The 23,672-nt window shown below is 39.8% G+C and overlaps 1 protein-coding gene across 4 annotated transcripts; it reads right to left on the bottom strand.

The window, feature by feature from the left end:
* Positions 1-3,526: 3,526 nt before the first annotated feature.
* WDR89 (WD repeat domain 89) lies at positions 3,527-22,573 on the bottom strand. Of its 4 annotated transcripts, none has more exons than XM_049828855.1 (2): positions 22,514-22,573; positions 3,527-5,151 (listed from the first exon to the last, which is right to left on the bottom strand). In XM_049828855.1, the coding sequence occupies exon 2, from the start codon at positions 5,139-5,141 to the stop codon at positions 3,951-3,953; it is 1,191 nt and encodes a 396-aa protein (XP_049684812.1). In that variant the 5' UTR covers positions 5,142-5,151; positions 22,514-22,573; the 3' UTR covers positions 3,527-3,950. The 4 variants fall into 4 exon arrangements, with proteins under 4 accessions (XP_049684812.1, XP_049684811.1, XP_049684810.1 ...); XM_049828854.1 differs by lacking the exon at positions 22,514-22,573 and adding an exon at positions 20,306-20,351; XM_049828853.1 differs by lacking the exon at positions 22,514-22,573 and adding an exon at positions 11,436-11,515.
* Between the last annotated feature and the right edge of the window lie 1,099 nt (positions 22,574-23,672).

Genomic DNA, 23,672 nt, shown 5'->3' with positions numbered 1-23,672 from the left:
CTCATGAGTAAAGGGACACAGCTCACCCCCCCTCCAGAAATGCAGATACCAAGACACAACTCAGCACTGCCCCCAAAAAAAGACCACGAAGCCAAATAACGGAAGACCATTTTGAAGGGATGGAGAGAAGTAATTCCAAATTAACCATGGCAAATGCAGACGCGCTTTATGAGGTGGGCCAAAAGCATCAATTCTTTTGGGAGTACAAAAGCTTTGCTGAAAAACTGACGCTGCAGTTGACTGCATCCATACAGAACCCCCATAATACTTGGGCTGGGCTCCATCCCGACAGACAGGGTGCCTTACCACAGAACACCAAATGCGGCTACAGGAGCGTGCACGTGCCCAGCTTCTAACACCGTTAAGAGCCTATTTCTGAGTCAGCACTTCACATGACAAAATATATTGCTTCACATAATAGCATGACCTACAGAGCTACGTAAGATTGCTAGCCAAGAGAAAGCCGTCATTCAAAAACCTAGTATAAAGCTTGCACTTTATGTCTTCACAATGTTCTACTGTATCAGCATCTTTGCTAATTAAGACTTTCATGCAGATATGCAGTTATGTCCATTTGAATACATAGGACACATGCCATATTCAATTTGGCAACAAAATAGCTTATGACTGACAACCGGCTAACTAAATTCCACCTATAAATGAATTCACACCTTTGTTTAGATTTGCCAATTAACGTCCACCATCCCCCTAAAGTGTGGATCAAATCCTACACTCTACTGAAATAGCTGATGAAGTTCCCCACTGACTACAGGACGTCATCCTGATTTGTCTCTTACTTGAGCAAAATGAAACAGTACAACAGTACTTCAAGAAGAGGCAGCGAGTCCATATTCAATGGGAGCACACCTTAAACACACCAATGGCAAGCGTGCAAGCGTTGGATTTTACCAACGGAGAAAAGAAAAAGGAAGAGGAAATTTAGGAACATGCCAAATGTAAGTAAGTTTATTTTCATGTGTTCACAGCAGGATAATCTCCTGCTGCTCAGAAATATTGTACAACAGGTTCATTATCATCTCTGAATAAAGATGGACACTGCTTTGTGCACTTAGGTAGTCTCTCTGGATTTTTACTTTTCATTTACTGGAAAAAATCTGATACTGCTTCCAGAATTAAAGCTTCCCCTGGGGTTAAACAATTGACACAGTGATGATTTCTGAATGCCTGCTACTTGCACATAGTTTCAATTACATAAGTTTTATAAAGGTCAGATATGTTTCTTAACAATGACTGACGCCAACTTACAGACATCAAAACTAACCTAAAAGATTAAACACAGTCAGACATGTTAACTTGCCTAATTTCAAGTCCATTATTATTTATATGATTACATACGTATTTCTGCCTGTGCTCTGTGGTCTATGAAATAGTGTTTGCAGTTCACAAAAGCAAGCAATACTAATTACTTGTTAACATGTGGTTTCCATCTATGTTTATTTTATGGATATTAACCTGAAATTAAGTCAACACAAAAGAAAAAGAAAATAAGTATTTTCAGAGGCAACACAACCCTGAGTCTCCTGACAGCTGCTGTGCTTTTGCAGAATTTTAAGATACATACATACTTTTTTCCCTTTCCATTGCTATTTAAGTTATGTATGTAAAAGGGAGAAATCAACTTCTCAAGGAAAAGCATGGCTTTAACTGTGATGGATATCGATTTGTTATGTATCAGTCCAATTCAGAAACAAGACAACAGATACAGGTTGCACACTTCAAACACTTCAGTACCAGATCTCCCATCTCTGCTGCTTTAATTCAGAGACAGTTGGGAGAACACATAAGAATCTTGCTCAACAGACACTTGAAAGTAAGCAGAGGCAAGCAAAAGCTCCCTCGCTCTGCATTTCTGTATGTAGCATGCAAAACCGTCTTCAAGAAATCAAGCCTTTGACAGACCCAATGACCTTACTCCACCAAGTGTGTCAAGGTACCAGGAACAGAGTGGATGAACACCTAAAAAGCAAGATATACATCGTATTTGCAATGAAATAGGTCTCAGAACCATCCTTCAGTTCCCCACCCCCAACTACTGGTACTGAACCAAGTCAGGCCCCTGAGAGCATTACGGTGAATTCAGAGGGGTCTGAAGGTTTTGGTTCCCTCAGTTACAAAACTGTGAATTCCACAGAAACAGGCAGTAACTAGTGACCTGGGAGAATAAATCTTGAAAGGGCACACAATCCAGGTGCGTCATAGCCCTGACACTTGCTGCCCAAGTTGTCTCAAAATAGCACAAAGTAATTTGAAAAGCAACAGATAAGGATGTTGGGCATAACTTGAATTTAACACAAGTAATAAAAAACAAGTTTAAACAAATGTGATTTTTAAATTGAAGCTGCACTTCTAAATTACCAGCAGTAACAAAAGCAAGTGAATCATCTTAATTATCACCAACAGGCAGACCCAAAACAACTATGGATGCATAGATGTGGCTGAAGGACATTAACATTGTAAAACATACCATGTGGAAACTTGATACTTCTGGCTGAATAGGATTTGTTTCCAGAGATGATTAAGGCATCTTCAGTACAGCTGTAACCATCTACTAGAGGTATCTTCTGAACCTCTAAAACCGTTTCTAAACTCCAGGCTAATCCTCTCAACTTGACATTCAAAAGTTGTTTTGAAAGAATTACCTATCCACCCTCAGGCAAAAAAAATAAAACCAACCCCTCAATACCTTTGCCAACTATTCGATAACATAGCAATTCTTAAATACTCTTGTGCTGTTTTCAGCTGTAGTCCACATATGTTAACTACAGCATAATTAGCAGCCACCATTTGACTGCAATGGTCCTCAGAAGGCTGAAGGTAATTGTGTGTGCAGAGCCAGATGCACAGATTATAGTCTGCCAGTGGAGCAGAATAAGCATAAAGACTCAACCGTTTCAGAAGTACAGGGCAATTTTTGCACCACTTAATAGGTATTTGATGGACTACTAAAACAAAGCTGTCCTAGGGAGATATCTAAACGTAAAACCTCTCTGCAGAGATAAACATTTCTTAAAGGACACACACTAACCTCTAAAAGGTTTTGTTAAAGTCTCTTCATATTGGTCTGTTACTCCATAACTACAGTTAGCATGTGATACTAGCTTATTTCAAATGCAGGATTTGGGATTTTAAGCACCACTGATGTAATTATACCTATCAATTTCTTTAACTTACTAAAGATCTCCCCAGTCTTCCAGGTGCACACCCCTGAGATGCACTTACCAGGAGGGAATGAAGCTGGCTGCAAGATTCTTGGGTATTTTCATGTTGGAAATATGCCCTAAATAATGCCAGTTTAACAGTTCACATACACTTAAAAATTAGCTGCTTGGAATCATGTGTTCCTGGTTGGTTGAATACATTCATATCTTTGGTATGAAAAACATGGCGCTATCAACTGCTTCTTTATGACCTTATTATAAACCATTGATATGACAGTGCAAAACGACTTTTTTTCTGTTTCGTTAAGAAGTAATTCCCTCAGGCATCAAGACGTGACATAAAATCTTTTAATATATTGAGCAATTTCATCAAGTTCTCTGTAAAGAAAGCAAAATACAGCATGAAATACAAAAGCTTTTAAAACATGCCAGGGAAATTCAGTGGGAAGGTAACAAATTATGCAAGCCACAGGCCTATAATACCCATTAAAAACGTTGGCTGAGACATTAAACAACATTTTTATACAATATGATTTAAGATCTATTGTTCAAGAACTCGAGAGCAAACATTTACTCTTTTCTGATTAATATTGGCAACTTTAAAAAACCAAAAAAAGGTATTCTTCTGATGACTGAAATACATTCCCAGGTAGAAATCAAGCATCGTAGTTCTTTCCACAGAATACCTCCAAATACAGCACAGCCAAGTATTGCCTGAAAGATTAAACACTAGGAAAACTCTGCACAGCAGAGATTCCCACTTTCAGAAATTTACTTCTTCCTGCTTTTGAGGGAGCTGTTGTGAACCCTTACTCTCTTCTGCACAGAAGAAGCAATCTTCATAGACGCTTTCTTTGCGAGGGACCTTTCCACAGCTCCGGGTTTCCATAGCAACAGCTGAGCATCCTCTCCACCCGTCAACAGAGACTCATCTGTCCGGTTCCAGCAGAAAGAGCGAACAGTGGCGGAGTGTCCTCCACAAAGGGTACCCACCAGGCTCAGTCCCTCAGTGCTGCAGCTGATTAGGTGAATGTTTCCTGTGGACGTTCCCCCAATAAGGAAGAGTTTGTCTGCCTCTTCATGGTACAAGCCACCTACCAGGTAATGTAAGCTGTCGTTTTCAATGCAGACTGTGTCTCTGACATCCAGAACATGCAATAGTGTTATTGGTTCTTCGGTATCTAACTGAGCAATGTCCCACCAACAAAATCCCTCATCGTGTGTCATGCAGTAGACCTGTTTATAATCTTTCCCAGACCAGCCAATAAAACTTACTGATGAATCTGAATTGCAAGTTGATATCAAAGCATCATCTTCATTATCCTTGTTAATGTCAAACACATTAACCAACCCATCAGTTGACCCGGAAACTACCAAGTTAGGTTCGATAGGATGAAAACAAATTTTAGTGATATCATCATTGTGACTTTCAGAATAGACTCCCAAGGGTTCTTTAGTTGCGCTGGCACAGTCTGTGATGCCTCTTGCATCCCAGAACACCAGAAACGTGTCCTTTTCAACTTTTTCTGTTCCAGCACAAATTATGAGATCACTGCAGTTGATATCAAAACTGATGAAAACATTGGAAGGATAGCCACTAAATACCTGCACGGCTTTCTGAGTTGCTACACGAATATCCCAACATTTTACTGTACCGTCACTGCATGCGGAAAACACTATGCTGTCACATGCGTGTGCAAATCGGACTCCATTAAGTATCCCAGGACGGCTACTGTACTCCCGCAGGAAGTTTAATGTTTCCCTGTTATATACCCTAATTGACTTATTGGAACACGAAACTGCCACATAGCGACTGCTTTCAGATTGAGCAGGTTTGGAAATGTCTATATCCAGTAAGTAAGCAGGTTCCTCACTTAGTGTAGAACGTTTTGCTATGCGCAGACTAGCAAGCTGCTCCTCAATCTTCTCTACTGCAGTCATCTCAAATGCTGTTCCTAACATTGTCAGAAACCTGTAATAAATAACATCCAAGGTGAGTTTTAATTATAACATTCTGAAATAATTTTAGCTTTAAAAATATATATGAAAAAGCACCTTGCAGAGAGTTAACGCATGAAGTCACAATTCAATTATCCTGACGTCCTACCTTCTACAACTTCATTTACAGAAATGGAGAACCGGAAAGGGCTTCCCGAGTTAAGGAGTTCAGTCTCTTGTGACTGTGAGCACTACATCACGTAATCCCCTTAAAAGATTAAATAGTCTGTCTGTGAATCCTGTGAAAATCACTTAGCTAAATTTGCTTTATTATTTTTATAAAGTAAATAGTAAATTCTAGTAAAGTAAATTCTACTTTTCCACAAGTAGAAAGAAAATTAAGTCTTCACCACTACCTAAGGAGGAATAATTTTTGTTCTAAAAAGTTGCTATGAGGCACAGCCCACAAATAGTTGCATCAGTACAGCTGCAGGAGACTTCTTAAGTGAACTTTTCTGCTGGGGGATGCGCAAAGGGTAGGCAGAGAACAAGACCAAAATTATGTAGAACTACAGCCTGAAATGGCCAGATGAGATAAATTTTACAAGTATTTAGGTGCCCAATGATGCACATAAACACCTGTCAGCATACCACGGCCTAAACAGGCTACATGACATCAGTGGAATTCACTGGAATTAAGCACCTTTGGCATTTTCATCAATTCTCCTAAGAATCTAAATGTTTTTTGAGCCTCCTATAAAACCACAAAATGCTGGCTCTTACTGCAACTGATACAAATCTTCCCTTCGGAGGCAATTCTTCCCTGGCACTACTGAACCCTCCTAGAAACCCATACTATTTCAGTGATGTACAGAAATTCAAATTTTACCAAGCAAAAACAAAATTAAAAAGTATTCTCTCAATCCTCTCAGACATAGGTTCTTGTCTAAAAAAATGGTGTGCCCTTAAGAAAAAAAGAAAAGAAAAAAGAAAAGAAAAAAGAAAAGAAAAAAGAAAGAAAAAAGAAAAGAAAAAAGAAAGAAAAAAGAAAGAAAAAAGAAAGAAAAAAGAAAGAAAAAAGAAAGAAAAAAGAAAGAAAAAAGAAAGAAAAAAGAAAGAAAAAAGAAAGAAAAAAGAAAGAAAAAAGAAAGAAAAAAGAAAGAAAAAAGAAAGAAAAAAGAAAGAAAAAAGAAAGAAAAAAGAAAGAAAAAAGAAAGAAAAAAGAAAGAAAAAAGAAAGAAAAAAGAAAGAAAAAAGAAAGAAAAAAGAAAGAAAAAAGAAAGAAAAAAGAAAGAAAAAAGAAAGAAAAAAGAAAGAAAAAAGAAAGAAAAAAGAAAGAAAAAAGAAAGAAAAAAGAAAGAAAAAAGAAAGAAAAAAGAAAGAAAAAAGAAAGAAAAAAGAAAGAAAAAAGAAAGAAAAAAGAAAGAAAAAAGAAAGAAAAAAGAAAGAAAAAAGAAAGAAAAAAGAAATAAAAAAGAAAGAAAAAAGAAAGAAAAAAGAAAGAAAAAAGAAAGAAAAAAGAAAGAAAAAAGAAAGAAAAAAGAAAAAAGAAAAAAGAAAAAAGAAAAAAGAAAAAAGAAAAAAGAAAGAAAAAGAAAAAAGAAAGAAAAAGAAAAAAGAAAGAAAAAGAAAAAAGAAAGAAAAAGAAAAAAGAAAGAAAAAGAAAAAAGAAAGAAAAAGAAAAAAGAAAGAAAAAGAAAAAAGAAAGAAAAAGAAAAAAGAAAGAAAAAGAAAAAAGAAAGAAAAAAGAAAAAAGAAAGAAAAAGAAAAAAGAAAGAAAAAGAAAAAAGAAAGAAAAAGAAAAAAGAAAGAAAAAGAAAAAAGAAAGAAAAAGAAAAAAGAAAGAAAAAGAAAAAAGAAAGAAAAAGAAAAAAGAAAAAAGAGTTCTCTTTTCTATAACACAAAGGAAAATTCAATTCTGTAATTGCAGTAAAGGCTTTCATCAATTTAGAGTCAGAAAAAGGACTGAAGCATTTAAATGAGATATTTGCCATCATAAACAATACATGGTTTTAGTGAGTTCACACGCTACAACTATTTCTAAAAGAAAGATGTAGGTGGGCTATGTTAAGTAAACATAACCATCCACATGAATGACTTTGGTTAAAATTACAGGTTCAATTAGAGTACTCTTCTGTGTTAAAACAAACATTGAGGGAATCACACCAGGTTCTAGGGCGTCAACACTCCAGTGACTTCTCACCGGTACAGATATTTCAGGTAATGTGAATAAGGGTAAAGCAGTACTCAAAAATCTCCTTATTTCCTTAAGGACTAGGCCAGCACCCAATCCTAGTTACTACATGCATGAAAGGACCCTTTTTGAAAAAATCGAAACAGAAACAGAGTAAAAATCAGTCAGACCAGAATGCAAGAAAATATTCTCATGCCCTTCCAGCTGTCCAACCATAAATTTGTCTGCAAATTCTTAGGCTGGATTTTTACAGATGGAATGAGCAAGTTTCCATGTATTACTTGTTTTAGGGTAATTATTTTAACGGTCCATGAGAGACCAGCAACTAAGAAAAAGTTGCTATGACAAAACTGCATTCTGCTTTTTCTATTTCTTCGTGTTGTTTGTAGTTTCAGGGTTTTGCTTTCCCTCCTCCTATTTGGTACATAAAAATATTCATGATGCCATGTGACAAACGAGCAAATTCTTAAAAAACAGCTTAAGTAGGCATACTCAGAAAAAACTTAATTCCCAAGTCACAAGTAATCTCACTAAGCTATTTGCCTCAGTAATATCCTGACAATGAGGTCCACAGGTTAATCTTCTACATCAAAGCAACCTTTCAGAGCACATCTACAAGTAATTTTTGCCATAAAACGCAGACATCCTGTGGAAACTCCTCTCCCCTCTGAAGAGAAGAAGTTCAACATGTTTTCTGGCATTAGCCTGCGTACAACCCTACCCACAGAGCTTGCTCCTTACTTTTCTGGGTACGTCCTCAAATGGAACAAGCTTTTACTAGAACTATTACGTAAAGCAAACTGTTCTCAAACACTGCTTGCTACACTGCTCAAACACAAAAACATTAAACTCCCATGCAAATTAATAATTTAAATTTAAGAAATAAAATATTTTAATATTATTAATAAGGACAACTTCTACTTAATCTAATTTACTGAAGAATTAAAATGGAAACTTCTATTTAAATGCCATTTCAAAAAAACATGCTTGAAGGTAGAGAAAGGAGTTTTCGTAAACCAGCTATCCTATAGTGCTATAATTACTTAAAAAATTGGGTTCTCTCTGTAAACTTTTTGTAAGAAAAATGTAGTTTTCCAGACTGACCTGAATTTCAAGCTCTAAATATTCATACTTTTTATACTCAATAGGCCAAGTAAACTCAGACAGACATGTTCCTGACAAATGTCATCCATTTGGAAAGCAAGCTGCAGTTGTTTAAATATTACTGACTTTGATAGAGAATATTATTCAATGAGCAGTTTCTACAACAGTCGTGTCAGAGCTTTTACTGCTGGGAAGGGGAGGGTGAGGGAACTCTGCAAGTACCCAGAAGTTGTAAAAAGCCAGAGTCTGCAAAAGCATGTTCATTCAGATTTAATAATATTTTCTGAGAAATAAAATTAGCCCAAGATAGCTCTTAAGCTTTTACCCCCAAAATGACATAGGCACAACTATTCTGAAATACCAGAAAATGCTGTTCGTGTTTCCAGATAGATGTGCAATTTATATCATCAGGAAGCTGGAGGGTACAGTTTTCAATTCTATTTCCACTGCAACAACTAAGGAGCCTTAAAACTGCATTTGATGGCAGGCAGGTTTTTGCTAAAAACTCAGTAAAATGTCTGCCCTACTAAGAAAGTCTTCAGACTATTATGAAATTGTGATTGAAGGTTATATAAACAATTCATGCTCAAACTTAAGGGTGTAGCTGCCAGCCCTTCCTTTTCAGAAGGGGAAGTCACTGTTGTATTTTGATGGGAAAGTTTAAATGGCAGGAATAGGATCTGTGTTAAATTTATGAGACAAATAGGAAACAATGGTCTTCCAAACACAATAGAAGATAACTAAGCATTGGACTGCAGCCACCTACATAGCACATGGTGCTCTGCACCGCAGAAGTGAAACGCTTTTTGTTTGGCACTCTTTAACTTCAACAATACAGGTATCTGTTTTGTTTCTGCCACAAAGAAGCCTTTGGCAAGGTCAGTATCTTTGAAATCTGACATACTTTGGATATAGCACAACAGCCAGTTGTGATGATCAATGAGCAAAACTGCTCACGCTGATGGGACAAACTGTCTGATGCAAAGACTTTGTAGGGCACAGCCAGCCTGCTCTTGAACAGTTCCAGTCTCAGAAGAAATCGCAGAGAGTGCTGGCCAAAAACTTCTCTTACCCCAAGGTACCTCCTTTGCTCAGAACGTAAGGTAGTTAATTAAATTCAGGTTCTCCACTTATTCCAACTCACAATGGCCCACACTCTGGATCTACAGTCTCAAACCAGACAAAATCCAGGAGAACACCACCACTTGGATGACACACAAGCATCTGGCTGAAGGTGTCCAGCTATGGCTATGGCTAGTCACTTGCGTTTGAAACAGAAGTCCAATCCCATCCTCAGTGATCACCGTTCCTCATATGTAACAGCTGCACCTCACATCTGCATTCACATCTGCACTCCCTCAACAAGGTAAAGCCACCTTTTACAAATTAACCCTGAAACTTCTGTGTTATTGTATCTAGTCCTCTGGAACTACATTCATGTGATCTTTTCTATGAATTAACTTCACTGTTATATGCAACTCCTGCACATGTTCTTGATATCACAACTACCAGAAACAATAAGCTTCTTGAAGGACACTCAAAATTCATTACATCTTGGGAACTCGGAATAAATACACTACTCTGAAATAACCTAAAATATTTTGACCTCCAGGGCATCCTATTAGGCTCCTTTAAAAAAGAAAAAAGCTTGATTTTCAGAGTAGAAGGCACAAAGTGGAAAGGATGCCAAAGAGGCAGGACAGGATTTTCAGATGCCTTTGTTTCTCACTTGTGGAGTGTGGAAACTACCACACAGCAAGACTAGAAGCAAACAGCCAGAGGTGCCGAAACCAGGCCTTTCCAGTGACAATGAAAGGTAAGCACCTATCCACACCAACTAAACATTTAATACTGTCTCAGCATACACTGCTGTGCTCTTTGTGCAGTATTCTAAATGTTGCAGTCTCAACTCAAGCCAACAGACTCACGAGTCCTCTTCAATCCAGAAAGTTTTTCAAAAAATAAACCAACAATTCCTAAGTTATTTTCCTTCTCCTTTTAGTGGTGTACACAAGATGTTGCCAAATTGCATAGTTCTCGTTTCCAAAAGGGAATGTTAGCTCAACATAAAATTACCACTCTGAAAAACACCGTGGAAAATGCAGGAGAAGTGGAACTTTGCCTCAAAGTTTTAATCAGTAACATAAGAGTAACTTAAAATTAGGAGGGTAGAAACACGTAATAAAAATGAAAACAACCTGTAGTTTTGGCAATCTTCTCTGCAGAGGTCAAATACCAAAAATAGCAAGGGATTTGAACAGCAGTAGATGAAATCTTGCACTGTTCTTTCCTACTATAAACAATACAAACAGACCCTCCCTTTATTTTCACGATTATTAAAAGTTCAAGAACAAACCAAGAACAAACCTGGAGCTCTGTGCAGTGGAAAGCAATTCATGCATGCAACATTACATGTGGTTTGCATTTTAAAACAAAAATGCAAAGTGCAAGGTTGGCTGAGGAGAACGCATTAGTACACTGCACTTCACTAATGCAAAATGCCTTTAGAGACCTCTCCTCACTGGCACCACTTCACAACAGAAGATGGATCAGCCAAATGATCTAAACACTGAGGGGAAGCACAAAACACCCATCAGGCATGCATAATTTCTGCAGGACACAAACTCCTATAGTTTATTTTGTTATTTTACCAAAGCAGAGAGATAAGGTGTTTTTCCAGCACTCCCACAAAGCCATTTTAAGGCAAAGAGAATAGCATTTAGTCTATCCAGCAGGAAGGGAATAAGATGTGCGAGAGGCTACGCTAAAGTGCAGAGACAAGATGTAAACTGCCAAGAGAATTATTTCATCCTTTCAAATCAGCTACATCTAGTTGCCAAACATAAAGCACAGCAAGAAAAAAACTCCACGTAATTTTGCATTTGCAGTACAGAGAATAATATTCTATCAAGAGAGCAGAAAGGAGGAAAAAGATAAAACAGTGCCACAACAAAGTCTATGAGAAGAGCAAGAAAATTAGGTCTACCAAAGCATCTGCCTTCCATGAAATCAATTCCTACCTTCCCACCAGTACAGCCCTTGGGGGTACAATCCTATTCAGCAATGGAGAGAAGAGCTGTAGGTGGGACAGAGAAGCAAGGAAATGGCCTTAACAACAGTTTTGGTTAGAGGAAAAAAATAAAGAGTCAGAACTAGGAGAGAACAGAGTGAAAAAGTCACAGGTGCTCACTGCTTTGGGGTGCAATAATTTTAAAAAAAGGAAACTGCAACTTTTGTGTACTTGCCTTTTGGGAGCATAAGCAGGTGTTCATGTCAATATAGAAACAAGACCTCTTTTTGAATATTATACAAGATATCCAGAGAGAGAGAACACAAAAACAACTTTTGGATTTGACGAGGCACAGTTTTAAATGCATAAACCATAAAAACCATACATTGAATATTTTCATCAAAAGAAAACTTTAAAAATTAGTCTTTTTGGTACAAGATTTTGCATTTCAACTAGAGCGACCTATTCTGATTTTGCATCCAACACTGGAAAATATGGTGGAGGCAGGCGAGATTTAGAAAATTTAGGCATACCTTCAGGTCCAATTTGCAATGAATTAACATTCAAACTTGAGTAACTGAAAACCTGTTGATATAAATTCATGAACCAAAGAGATGGTAAAGAGCTGCAAAGGACACAGATGATAAGCCATCATAAGAAAAATCTAAGTGTACAACAATCCAAAATACAATTTAAAAATTCAAATAAGCCAGAAAACACCATACAAAACTATGAAAATGCTCAAATTACGAACTTTGGCTTCAAATTTAAATCAAAGTTATTTAAAATCTGATGCTCAGATAGTTAAACTACCTTCTCCAGAACAATTTAGGAGACCCTAACATAAAACATGGGAAACAGTTTCTAAATACTCTAAGAAGCTGTGTCAGACATTATTTCAAACATGTTTGAGAATTTCCCTTTTTCAGTCTTCTCTTTTCATCCAATTCCATCCTAGTTACACAGACCTATTAACAGAGGAGCAGCAAAGCAAGCTCTCTGTCAACCAAAATCACAGACATGAGCAGCTGGATCCAACTGAGAAGTTTCTTGTGAGGGGGAGGTTTCCCAGTAGTGACCTCACCAGGTAGAGGATGTTATTGCATCCAGGTGTTGATGAAGTGGTCATCCAATAAAGGAGACTGCAGAGTAGTAAGAGGATAAGAGATAGTCTATTTTACTCTCACGGCTATTTTCAGATCAAGCTGACAGAAGCTGCAGCAGAAGCAATCCTATTTTATACGGATCCAAAAGATTCCCAGGCAAAGGTTAAATTACAGAAACAGATACTTCTAAATTCTGTATGTTCTCCTTTATTTTTGTAAAGAATACTGTATTTAAAACCCTCTGTGAAAGATGACCTATACCTAAATTGCACACTCATGGCCTCTGAACAGGTAAACAACAAACTCTGTGTCCTCAGGTGGATTCCACAGAACAGGCAAGAGCTGCCAGGAAAACTGTCCTAGCACTGGGCCTTGGCTTTTGCACTGGAGCAAGTCTGAGATGGGGGTCAAATATGAGGTTTGTGCCTGCTGCTCCTCCCTTCTCCCCTCTCCTCCCAGGCACAGACAGTGCCTAACCTGTACTCCAGGCCAGCATGCTAACAACATATAGTGTGAGGCATCCAGATCACTTTCTAAAACAGAGGTAAGCATCTACCAGGGAAGCGATGGCCAGTTCTGCAACACTCGCCCTTTCTCTAACAACTGCCTTCTCCTATGATGGGACCCAGGATACTGGTTAACACCCCCACAAGGAACGGAATGTGGACAATGCGTGCACCCAACCACTCCAGAAGACTTCACCGCCCAAGTGCTACGCAAACATCAAAGCTCCTAACTCCAGCAGATGCTAGAAAACTCATAGCTTCAGAACACAGTACCTTTGTGTCCTGGTGTCTGCCTGTAATGTAACCATGGCTATTCAGCCAACCCACTGCAAAACTTGAAGGGAATCCAAGTCTCAGCCTTCTGCATTTGTGCTTATCTCATTAGACCACTGTGACCACAGAAAAATAATTTCCTTTCTCTTGTGAGCAACTCCCACCGTAGACACCATATTGACATTATTTCATAACCACAAGCATAGGGAAGAAGATACAGAACCAATCAGTCTCTCAATTATGTACAGCCAGCAACTGCTGGAAATCAAACACGTAGGGTACTATGTTCTCCCGCATGTAGCATTATGGTTTGCTTCATTCACATTTCCACAATATAGCCATGAGCAGCTAAGAGAAGGTTCATACCTTTCTCTGAACTATTCCTCACTAACAGCATTTTCTTTTGTTAAATGGTCAAACAGCTTGCTGTTTGACTTGGCACTAGAGCTATGCACCAAGTTAACTCACAGATAAAGAAGACAGAAATAAAGTTATCTGTTCAAGTGGATTTGAACAAGAGCCTGGCCTACGAACACTTACTAGTCCTGATTGGGGCAGAACAGCTTACTGAGTAACTCCCAGCAAGATGCAACATTCACTCTGCACTTTCATAATCAGTGAAACAAAACCAGCATTTGCCTAACTCACTAATATTTGTGTACGTACAGTCAGCAGCAGACTTTTGAAAGAAACAGCCTTGTTCTGAACATCTACCCTACAAGATAAAATGCAAAAGTCACAGTAATACTGCAATGCACCTGCAAATTCCACAACTGAAAAGTGCTTTGATGTCCTTTCAAGTTTAGGATTACAAGAAAGGACTCGGAGAACGATTACTTTCAGGGCCATTTTAAGCTGAACAAAACCACCACATGAATGGGCAACCCAATGATCCACCCTACAGAGAAAGGTGAAAGGAAAAAATTACTTATGCAGCTGCATGTATAATTTAGTGACTCTGAAATAACACCACTTATTTCCTTCAATTTAGTCAGTGCCACTTGGTATCAACATCTTCATATAAAAAAACCCTGGAAATAAGTAAGAAGATTATTCCCAAATATCAATAAATTTTGCTGAAATTCTTTCAAAGAATTTGTTCTTACACCACAGGAAGCCTGGGAAATTTCAGCTTAAATTTAGCAGCAACCGTAATAAAAGGATATAAAGAAACTTAGCTACAACAGGAAAAATAGCTCCTACTACCACACACTGGTGCCAAAATACCTCTGAGATAAAATGTTTTATTTACCAGCATATTTTAGAAATTCTTTCACAACAGTAATTTAGCTTAAGTACACTTCGTTACCAAAGCTGATTCTTCAAAACACAAGACTCTTTGCTTAAAAACCCAAGCTTAAATCAGCTACTACGGTTCTCGTCTTCGCTAGGGATGTTGCTGGTGAACTGATAAGAAGATATTCCCCTACATGTGCAGATGTGGCACCAGTATTTTCTGAACACAACATTCATGTGCTTGGCAATTTTTAACACTATGCTAACATCACTGCCTAAGGAATCCTCTGCAGTTCCAGATGTATTGTGCAAGCACAAACATCTGTCAAGCCTAAGCAGGGGAAATGACTTCTCATTTTCCTCATTTGCTTCTCCAGGAACATGCAGATCACTAAGGTATCTTCGCCAGTCACATCCTACAATATCCATTTTTTATATTTAGCTAATCCAGAACATTACCACGTAAAGGTAATTTGTCACACCCTCTCCAGTATCAAAGCAACAGGAGAAGCTGTAGATCTTTGTGTGCCCATGACAGTTCACAGACTATCAGTTTCCAAAACATGCTCTTTGTGTGCAGCCTGACGGCTGGAGACTCTGCTGAATCCTTATCATGCCCTAAGCTCAATTTTCAATGCTTTGTAGTAGACAAAAGGAAAAGATGTCATCTAAGTGACAACAGTAGGATGGAAGAGGCTGAAATAAGGGGTTTTAGAGCTATGCTGACTCCATCCTATTCAAGAGGTAAAGAGAATTTACCTTTCAGTCTCCATAAAAGATGCTCCAGCATCAAGTATGTGCACATTGTACCCATGCAAGGCACTCTCTTCAGCTCTTTGTTATCAAGAGCCTTTAGACAGTGTTTACACTTGAACCATACACAGCACTCCAGTACTAGCTTCACCACTGCCATACCCAGACTAAAAAAAATAATTTCTCCCTTTTTATAACATCCATGTACATGGTGATTTTTCACCATACTGCACTGTAAGTTCATGTTCAACTTATTTTTCACTACGAGAGTAATTTAGGACTCAGTAATAAGAAATTGAATAGCAAAAGGGAAGGACAAAAGAGCAAGTATGTAGGTATTAATACTCTACCACTTTCTGATCAAGAGACCTACTGCACGCAGCAACATAGACAATCCTTGCTGGCAAGTCACAACAAAAACTATATGCTTTTGTTAGCACCCATAAGACCTGGGTGGGGAATTTATCTTTCCGAGACCCACAAAGACCTTTCCAATATCTTTGGCAGACAGCGTTGCCCCAAAACAAGACCAGGATAAAAAGCAAAGTCAAGAGCCTTATACATTTTAATAACCCTGACCTCAAGCCATGTTTGTCTCGATGCTTTAGTCGGTCCGTATTTCACAGGGTCCTTGGCTGAAGCTAATCTCTTGATAACTAAGTCATAATCAAGTGCAGAGGACGGGTTAGATGATCTAGGGAATGGACTGTTTATTTTACAAGAAGTAGCTGGGATGCTTTGCCTTGTATAGCTTGGCAAACACAGAGACCGAGAGGGGATATGATTACTATCTACAGATACATCAAAGGAATAAATGCTGAGGAGGGAGGGGAGCTACTCAAGAACAATACTGGCACAACAGTTTAAGAGTATAAACTTACCATAAATAATATTTAGAGCAGAAATAATAAAGTTTATCTTTCAAAACAGTTTCCAATTAGAACAGCAGGGGCAAAAACTTTGACTGTCTTCATCAGCCTGGCACCCACAACTGCCCTTGTACAGCAAAGAACACAAATAGGAAGGCAGACTGAAAAACAAGCAACTATGAGATAAGCTGGCTCATCGTTTCTTTCTGGAAGATACCACATTGCCAGACAGACAATAGCAAGACACAACATTTGCTTACTGCATAGTTTCAGAAGCAATATTAAGACCGTACTAAAAGAGTATGTGTGTGCACAGAGAGAATGCCGCTTCTAGCTTAAAGTGGCTTCCTCTCTCCACGCCCCTGAAATTGTCGGGGTAAGAGTCTGAGGACTTGAGCGCCCACCTCCAAACAGCCACATCTTTTTGCAAAGGCTGTTGCTCGGAAAACGCAATGCCTCCCTCCCAAGTTTGAATGTTTATCGGTCACCGCAACGTAGAACTGAAGACTTTTTGCCCTGCAGTGACTGCATCTCTCGGTGCAACACAAACATGACGTCAGCGTGGCTGAGGACGTGTGCTAAGGCCATCTCACAAGTCACCAGGGCGTCCGGCGGAGAGAAGCTGTTATTTCGCACTCAGCCCACTTGATGTCACTAATGACCACCACTCCCGAGGAGCTGCAGAGTCCCGGATTTAGACCACGCAATTCAAAAGCACTTACCCTTTTTATTACATTTATATATTCCTACACTCGTTTTAACCGGTTACGATAAGCTGTCTCCTCTAACACAGTAACATTCAAGGAAACAAAAACTAAATTTAGAGTGCAAGGCATAGGAAATAAGCCTGAAGTACTGCAAAGAACTTTACTGAGGTACCAGCGTTTTTTTCTTCCTTTTAAAAGCCTCAGATCCTCAAATCAAACTATTTATCAAAAATCACAGCCTTCACTTAGAACTGTCTAGCACCAAAAACTGGAGAAGAAAAAAAACCCCAAACCCAACTACACTGCAACTTTTTCTTTCTCATCTGTCAAAGAGATTAAAAATAAGTTATACGCTCTTTTTTGAAGTCTCATTTTTGTGAATTCAATTCAGAGCTTTCGATCTTTCAGACTTCATGACAACACAAGAAGTGACTCTGGTATTTCCAAGCAACACACACAGAAGCATACAGGGAACAACTGACTTCTATGCGTTTGTATTTGCTCTTTAAGAATCCAGCAAGCATCAAGTCCAGAAACACCCATCATTAAATTTTCCCAGGGAAGGGGGGTGGGAAACAAACCAAATCCAACAACTAAAAACCCCTTTCTCTCTCGATCTGTTACACTCACATCTGGCTCCTATGAACATTCCTGAAGCAGGAACATTCAATACACAGACACGGTAATAGTTACCCAAGACACTAAACCATTAGAATTAATTTTTCCTTAAATCTATTTTCCCCCTTTTCAAGAGTTATGAAATTAATTAGATATATTAATAGATATTGAGTAAACTAAAATCAACTTCACTTACCTCAAAAAAATCCCCCACAAATTGTATACAAAACTTGAGTAAGTCAGGTCTGCTAGAAGAAAAGCTAATCTTGTTCCTAAACAAGAATTTTTGCTTTCACAGCCACCTGCTTCTCCCTTCTGATTCCACAAAGGAATAACAACACTTAATTCCAGCGCTCTCAGTCATTCCCATAGCAACAAACATACACACATACTTATTACAAAAATATTCTCAAATTACTGAAAAATGACCAATATCTGAAGCTTCCTATTCCAGGTACTGCCAGCACGTAACTCCATCTAGCAACCAATTTGCCAATTTTAGTGAAATGCTACGTTGTTTTTTCACCAATTTAACTGCTTACCAATTGTACAGCACTTTTACATCTTATTCTTAATGAGATGCTGAGCAATGGTTTTGCCTTGAAATAACAGGCATGGGAAAAAAGAAAGATCACAGTAGTTATGGCTAGCTGCAGACAGAGGTGCAAGTGAAAAGTTGCTAATCAACTAAAAAAAAACAAAGAAAAAAGATGAAGACTCTGCTGAAGAAAAAAACAGAAATTGCAATACGATTAACAATACAGCAAAAAAAATCATTTTACTTTAAAGCTAATTTGTTTGAATCAGTTTAATCCAGCATAAGAACTATGAGTGTTTTAATGCACCTGTTTTTTCACAGATAAGATTCAGTTGCTTTATTAAACGAAGGATTTCCAGAATCCTTTGGTTTTGATTTTTCATTCAGTTTTCATTTAGCTAGGAAACTAGAAAATTAAAGAAAAATAGCAAGTGCCCTTATAAGCCCACAGTGAAGTCTTATATAAAACAGCAAGTCTCAAAGAGCAAAACAATAGGGACTAAGAGGTTTTAAAATACTTCCATTCCTCTATCTGTTGCAACTTTCAGTCTAAAACTAAACATTAAGGTCACCTCAAAACATTTTCAACAATACAAATAGTGTAATAAAAAATAACAAAAATCTGAGATATTAACAGTCTGCAAGAAGTGCCTTCAGATTAATATGAAAGGGGGAGATAAATTTATGTGAAGTCTGTAAAGGGTGTAAACAACAGTACAGATGGTTTGTCTTGCAAAGGAGATCAGACTAGATAATGCAACAGTCCTTCTGGACTTAAACACCTGACATAATGAAACAGAATAAAAACGTGTAAAACTGAAGAGTTTTTAAGAAAATATTAATGTGAACTTGTTAAAATGGACAGCTGTGCAATATTTGCTTCCTGCCACTACTTACAAAATATTTTGATTGTTGAAAACACTCAAATATCCTGTAAGGCCTAGAAACAGGACAGAAAAAAACATCCTATGCTGGGACATTGAGAACAGCCTAATAAAATTACTCAATATTTATCCTGAAATTTGAGCATGATTTTTTCAATGCTATAGACAGGCTTACTTTCTTTTTCCAGTGAGCTGTCCACCCCCATCTCCTGCTTTGTTCTCACTGACATATTTTGTTGAAAACTTGCATCAAAGTGTCAGCTAAGACAAAAATACGTCATAGAAACAATTAATCCAAACTACTGAAATTTAATCCGAAGCCAACATTTTGGCATCAGACATCCTTCACCCCCAGTCTAAAGCTTTATCTACCAAAGCAACTACCTTCTACATACAATTTCACGATCCCTCCCCCTCCCATTTATTTTAGAAGCTAATACAACACTCCCTGGTCAGTCACCTCCATGCACCAAGTTACCTCCACATATATTTAACTATCCAACCCTAAATTAAATGCTCTAAGCTTCTTTAAAGACTGCATTGAACATGTCCCATCTCTACATGCTGACTGCACCAGCCCCACAAATTAACAAAATAAGCTTCTGCCAGATCTGAACCAGCACCAACTCTGCTTAGTTTGTAGGTACAAAGTGCTGCAATAGAGCTGTCCTTTCCCAGGGCTTCAACAGCTGCAGGCAGGAAGGAGGGAACAGTCTGAGGGGAGCTTTGAAGCAAAGAAAGGGGAAGGAAAAGGAGGTGGCAGGAGGAAATGTGAGGAAAATGCACCAGCAAGAATTTATGTAACCATTCTGTTAAAGGAAGGGGAAGAGCTAAGGGAGAAGTGGATAGTGGGTCAGGCTAAAGACTGAAGAGCGCAAAGGCATGTTTGAAGCTGAACTTCCTAACCCCACACGGCTATAGGCAACACACTCTTTTCCTGCCTTTCTTATGTCCCACATTGTCCATCTTGCACCTAAATTGTTTGCAAGTCACCAAAGCACACTCATCTCCAAAACCTGGCCTTGTGAAGTCTCCAATTCACAAGTCTCAACACTCTTTTTTTATGTCTGGTGTGAAACCCGCTAACAGACTTGTCATCGCACAGGAGAAGGTGACCCACACAGAAGACACCTTTTCACTCATCAATTAAAACCAAGTCCTAAAAGTCTGCACAGGCGACTTTACATCAACATGGCTAATCAGCAAGGTAGTGCTGGTATCCTTTTGCTTTGCTTTTTTTTTTTTTTTTTTCACAAAAGCTTAGAAATACCATTAGATATATAGTTACAGTAAAAGCATGTCAAAGCTGCAGAACCCATCTGGGAAGTGCTGCCAGCACATAGCAGCAATCTGGTTTTACACAAGACCTCCCATGCAGTCAGGTACGGACCAAGATCCTAAGGCTGCCCAGCAAAGGACTCTTGTCCCCAAGACTGATACACTGAAAGAAAAAAAAAAATTTAAAAATCATCTTATACTTAGGGCACATACTTTAAAAATTACCTGAACATCATCAATCATCCCATGTACACCAGAACTCTTACATGGCAAAAAATAAGGTAATTGTTTCCAAAAAGTCTGAGAACACACAAGAAACAGCCAGGCCCCACGTCACTGTCCATGTATGCAGAGGCTGCCAAAGAGTCCTAGGTCCACCTTCCCTACAGGGCTGTTCCTTGACCCCATAAAAAGATATTTGGAGGAAAAACCAAATAGCTACCACAGTCTTTAACTCTAAACAAACAGAAGCCAACATGCAAACTTTAAACAAGCATTATGTAAAATTAGCAACTCGAAAGCAATCCTTGGGATACAGATGAACAGAAACCTTTTCAGTTACTCTGTCGACAATGACAATTATCTTATAGGAGCTGCTCTGCACACACACCTCACTGAATCTGACCATTGCTCTCAAACAGGAAACCCATTTAAAATATTAGGAAATAAAAGGCATTAACATTGCTTGGTTCTGAGAACAAAGTTTTTACAGACCCCAAAACCAGCATACTAAGAAAAGGCCTTGTGTTCCTGCATTCTTCCAAATATACATTTCTAGGGAAAATGAATTTGGAATTATAGAATTGTAACCAATATGAGTCAGTAACATAACACAGCACCGACAATTCTACTCCCCATATCTTGTAGGCAAAAGTTAATTCCCCAACACAGTATATTTTGAAATACCTGTTGGTTATATAAAACACCATTTAAGGATATACATATTATGGCTTTAGCAGTGGTTTCTCAATATTTTTTTTCTTCAGAAATATAAAAAAAGTTTCTTTTCACTTTTTCCCAGAGGAATAAAACAACCAAATAAAAAAATCAAATGAAAACTTTTATTTCTTCTTCCAGCCTTTTCCAGATTTTTATTTTGGTTTGGGTTAGACCATTACTATTATTAAAACAGATCCCCATCTTCACCAAACCTAGGTGAGGTCAGCTGGTACCTAACAGCATAACTGCTTAACTAACGTATTTTATCTGCCAATACAGGTCCTAACTTTAAACCTGACAGTCCCTAAGTGGGCAGTCACAACTGTAATCGGATGTGCCTGCCCAAATTAGCAATATACTGACCCAGCCCTCATGTCGGGCTCAACCCTAGCCCAGTCTCTACCAGCCACAGCATCAAAGCTAGAAAGGGTGACCAGGCCAGTGTCAACCCTCCACCAGCTCTTTATGCCCTGTTCATAGAAATCATTCAGGTTGGAAGACACATTTACCATCATTGAGTTCAACTGTTAACCTAGCACTGCCAAGTCCACCACTAACCATGTCCCTAAGTGCCACATCTATGTGTCTTTTAAACACTTCCAGGGATGGTGACTCCACCACTTCCCTGGGCAGCCTGTTCCAAGGCTTGACAACCCTTTTGGTGAAGAAATTTTTCCTAATATCCAATCTGAACCTCCCCTGGCACAACATGAGGCCATTTCCTCTTGTCCTATCACTTGTTACTAGGGAAAAGAGACTTCTGAGTGCTTTGAGAGCTCAGTTAGTCTTTCTAAGCTTCCAGGCTTCACTGAGTAAAAGGATAAACTCAGTGTAAATCGAGTGCTTTTATTCACTCTTTACCAGCGACACAGACAGCATCACTATCAGCAAAGCAAGAGATGCTTCAGTTTAGCCTAATGGAAAAAGAAAACCCAGCGGTGAGGGAAAGAAACTTCAGGAGCCCCCCCTTCCTCCTCCCTACGGCACAGGGCACTGCCTGCACCAAGAGGCGTCCGCCCCCGATGCAGAGGGGCAGCTTCAGGGGCAGGACAGGGGCACCTCTGGGCTCTCCCAGCCCAAACCACCCTCTGCGGGCAATCCCTCTCCTCCCTGCGCCCCCCCAAACCCCTCAGAGGCAACCCCTGCCAAACCCATAGGTCCTACCCTCCTCCCCAGCCTCAACAGAGGAGACCCCCTTCCCTCTCCCAACGACCCTCCACAGAGGACCCCTCCCCACCCACCCCGGCCCTGAAACCATCTCCCTCAGAAGAACACCCCCCCTCTCCTTCCCCACATCAACGCCCACACGGCAAACTCTGCCCTGCCCACAGCTGCCCCCTCACCTCAGAGGAAGCCCCCTCCCCCCCCCAGGGGTCCTTACCCCACTCCCTCACAGCCGCCGCCTCCCGCCCCGCCGCGTGCTCGCCGCGCCGGCCCCGCCCCCCTGTAGGCCCCGCCCCCGGAGCCCTCCCCAGCCACCCCATCGGTTGCTCCGGCCGCCATCTTCCCTCCTTGGCGGAGGGAAAAGGAAGCGACGCAGAGGAAGGGGATTGGTGCAGGCGGCGGAGGGGGCGGGGCTCCCTGCTCTTCAATCGCCACAACTTTATTGGCTCCCGGCGGCGGCGCACGGAGAGCCCCGCCTCGTTGCCATGGCACCGGGGGCGTGGCTTTTCCCGCCGGGCAGCGCTGAGGGCAGCGGCTGAGGGAACCCGCCGCCATTAACGGACCTCGGAGGGGAAGGAACCGTGATAAAATCGCGGAGGGGGGCGCACGGGGCTGGGCCGCGGGCCTGGGGCGGGTGCCAGGCCGCGGCCTGCATCTTCCGACGGAGCCCGGGCTGCTGGAGGCGAGCAGGGCCCCACGGGCTGGAGTTGTGCCCACTTTCAGTCATGACTCGGGTTCGCTGGCACCGTCCCCGACAGCCTCAAAAAGAAAATGATCTCATGTTCGACAGAGCAGAGTTCAAGAGTCACCCAGAAGGCTAGCAAGCAAACGGAGAAGTTGTCCTTTAATAATTAAAAACAGCCTATTTATTGATTTTTCTGTCCCCGACGAGTGCGCTGCTTCTGCAATGAGGCACTGAGCGTCTCTGGCACACAAGATGGGAGCTGGTCAACTGGATTAGGGACTGAATTTCCCCTTTTACTTTTTTAGCAGTAACTGACATTGTCAAAAAACAATGCCTGTCAAGAAGCAGGGAAATGCCGGCCTAACGGGGTTACGGAAGGAGAGGCACGAATCCATCAGCTTCTGGGTGTATTCGTGGAGCTGTGCCGCTGTGCCGCACGGAGCTGCCCTTCTCTGGAAGTGGGAACAGAAAGGATTAGTTCCTGGGAGGGATCCAAACAAGAAGAGGGACAGGAGGGTCCGTTAGGTTTCCTTTTCCTTCAGCTTCCTGCTACATTTTTCCAGACCCTTCTTTTTTCCAATTTAAGTTCTAAACAGTATTTTTTTCCTTTTTTTTTTTTTTTACTTATAATTTAATAGACTGGCACATACAGGTTATTAGAAGGATAGCATACTAACATTTGCTGCTTTTT

Source organism: Accipiter gentilis, chromosome 25 (genome assembly GCF_929443795.1).
Source record: "Accipiter gentilis chromosome 25, bAccGen1.1, whole genome shotgun sequence".
NCBI classification, from domain to species: Eukaryota; Metazoa; Chordata; class Aves; order Accipitriformes; family Accipitridae; genus Astur; species Astur gentilis.
The sequence above is the reverse complement of the archived record's forward strand: the minus strand, read 5'-3'. Positions and strand labels throughout refer to the sequence as shown.

What these genes read in the sequence shown, in the direction of transcription:
- WDR89 (XM_049828855.1), bottom strand. Translation starts at nt 5,141, where the DNA reads ATGTTAGGAACAGCATTTGAGATGACTGCAGTAGAGAAGATTGAGGAG.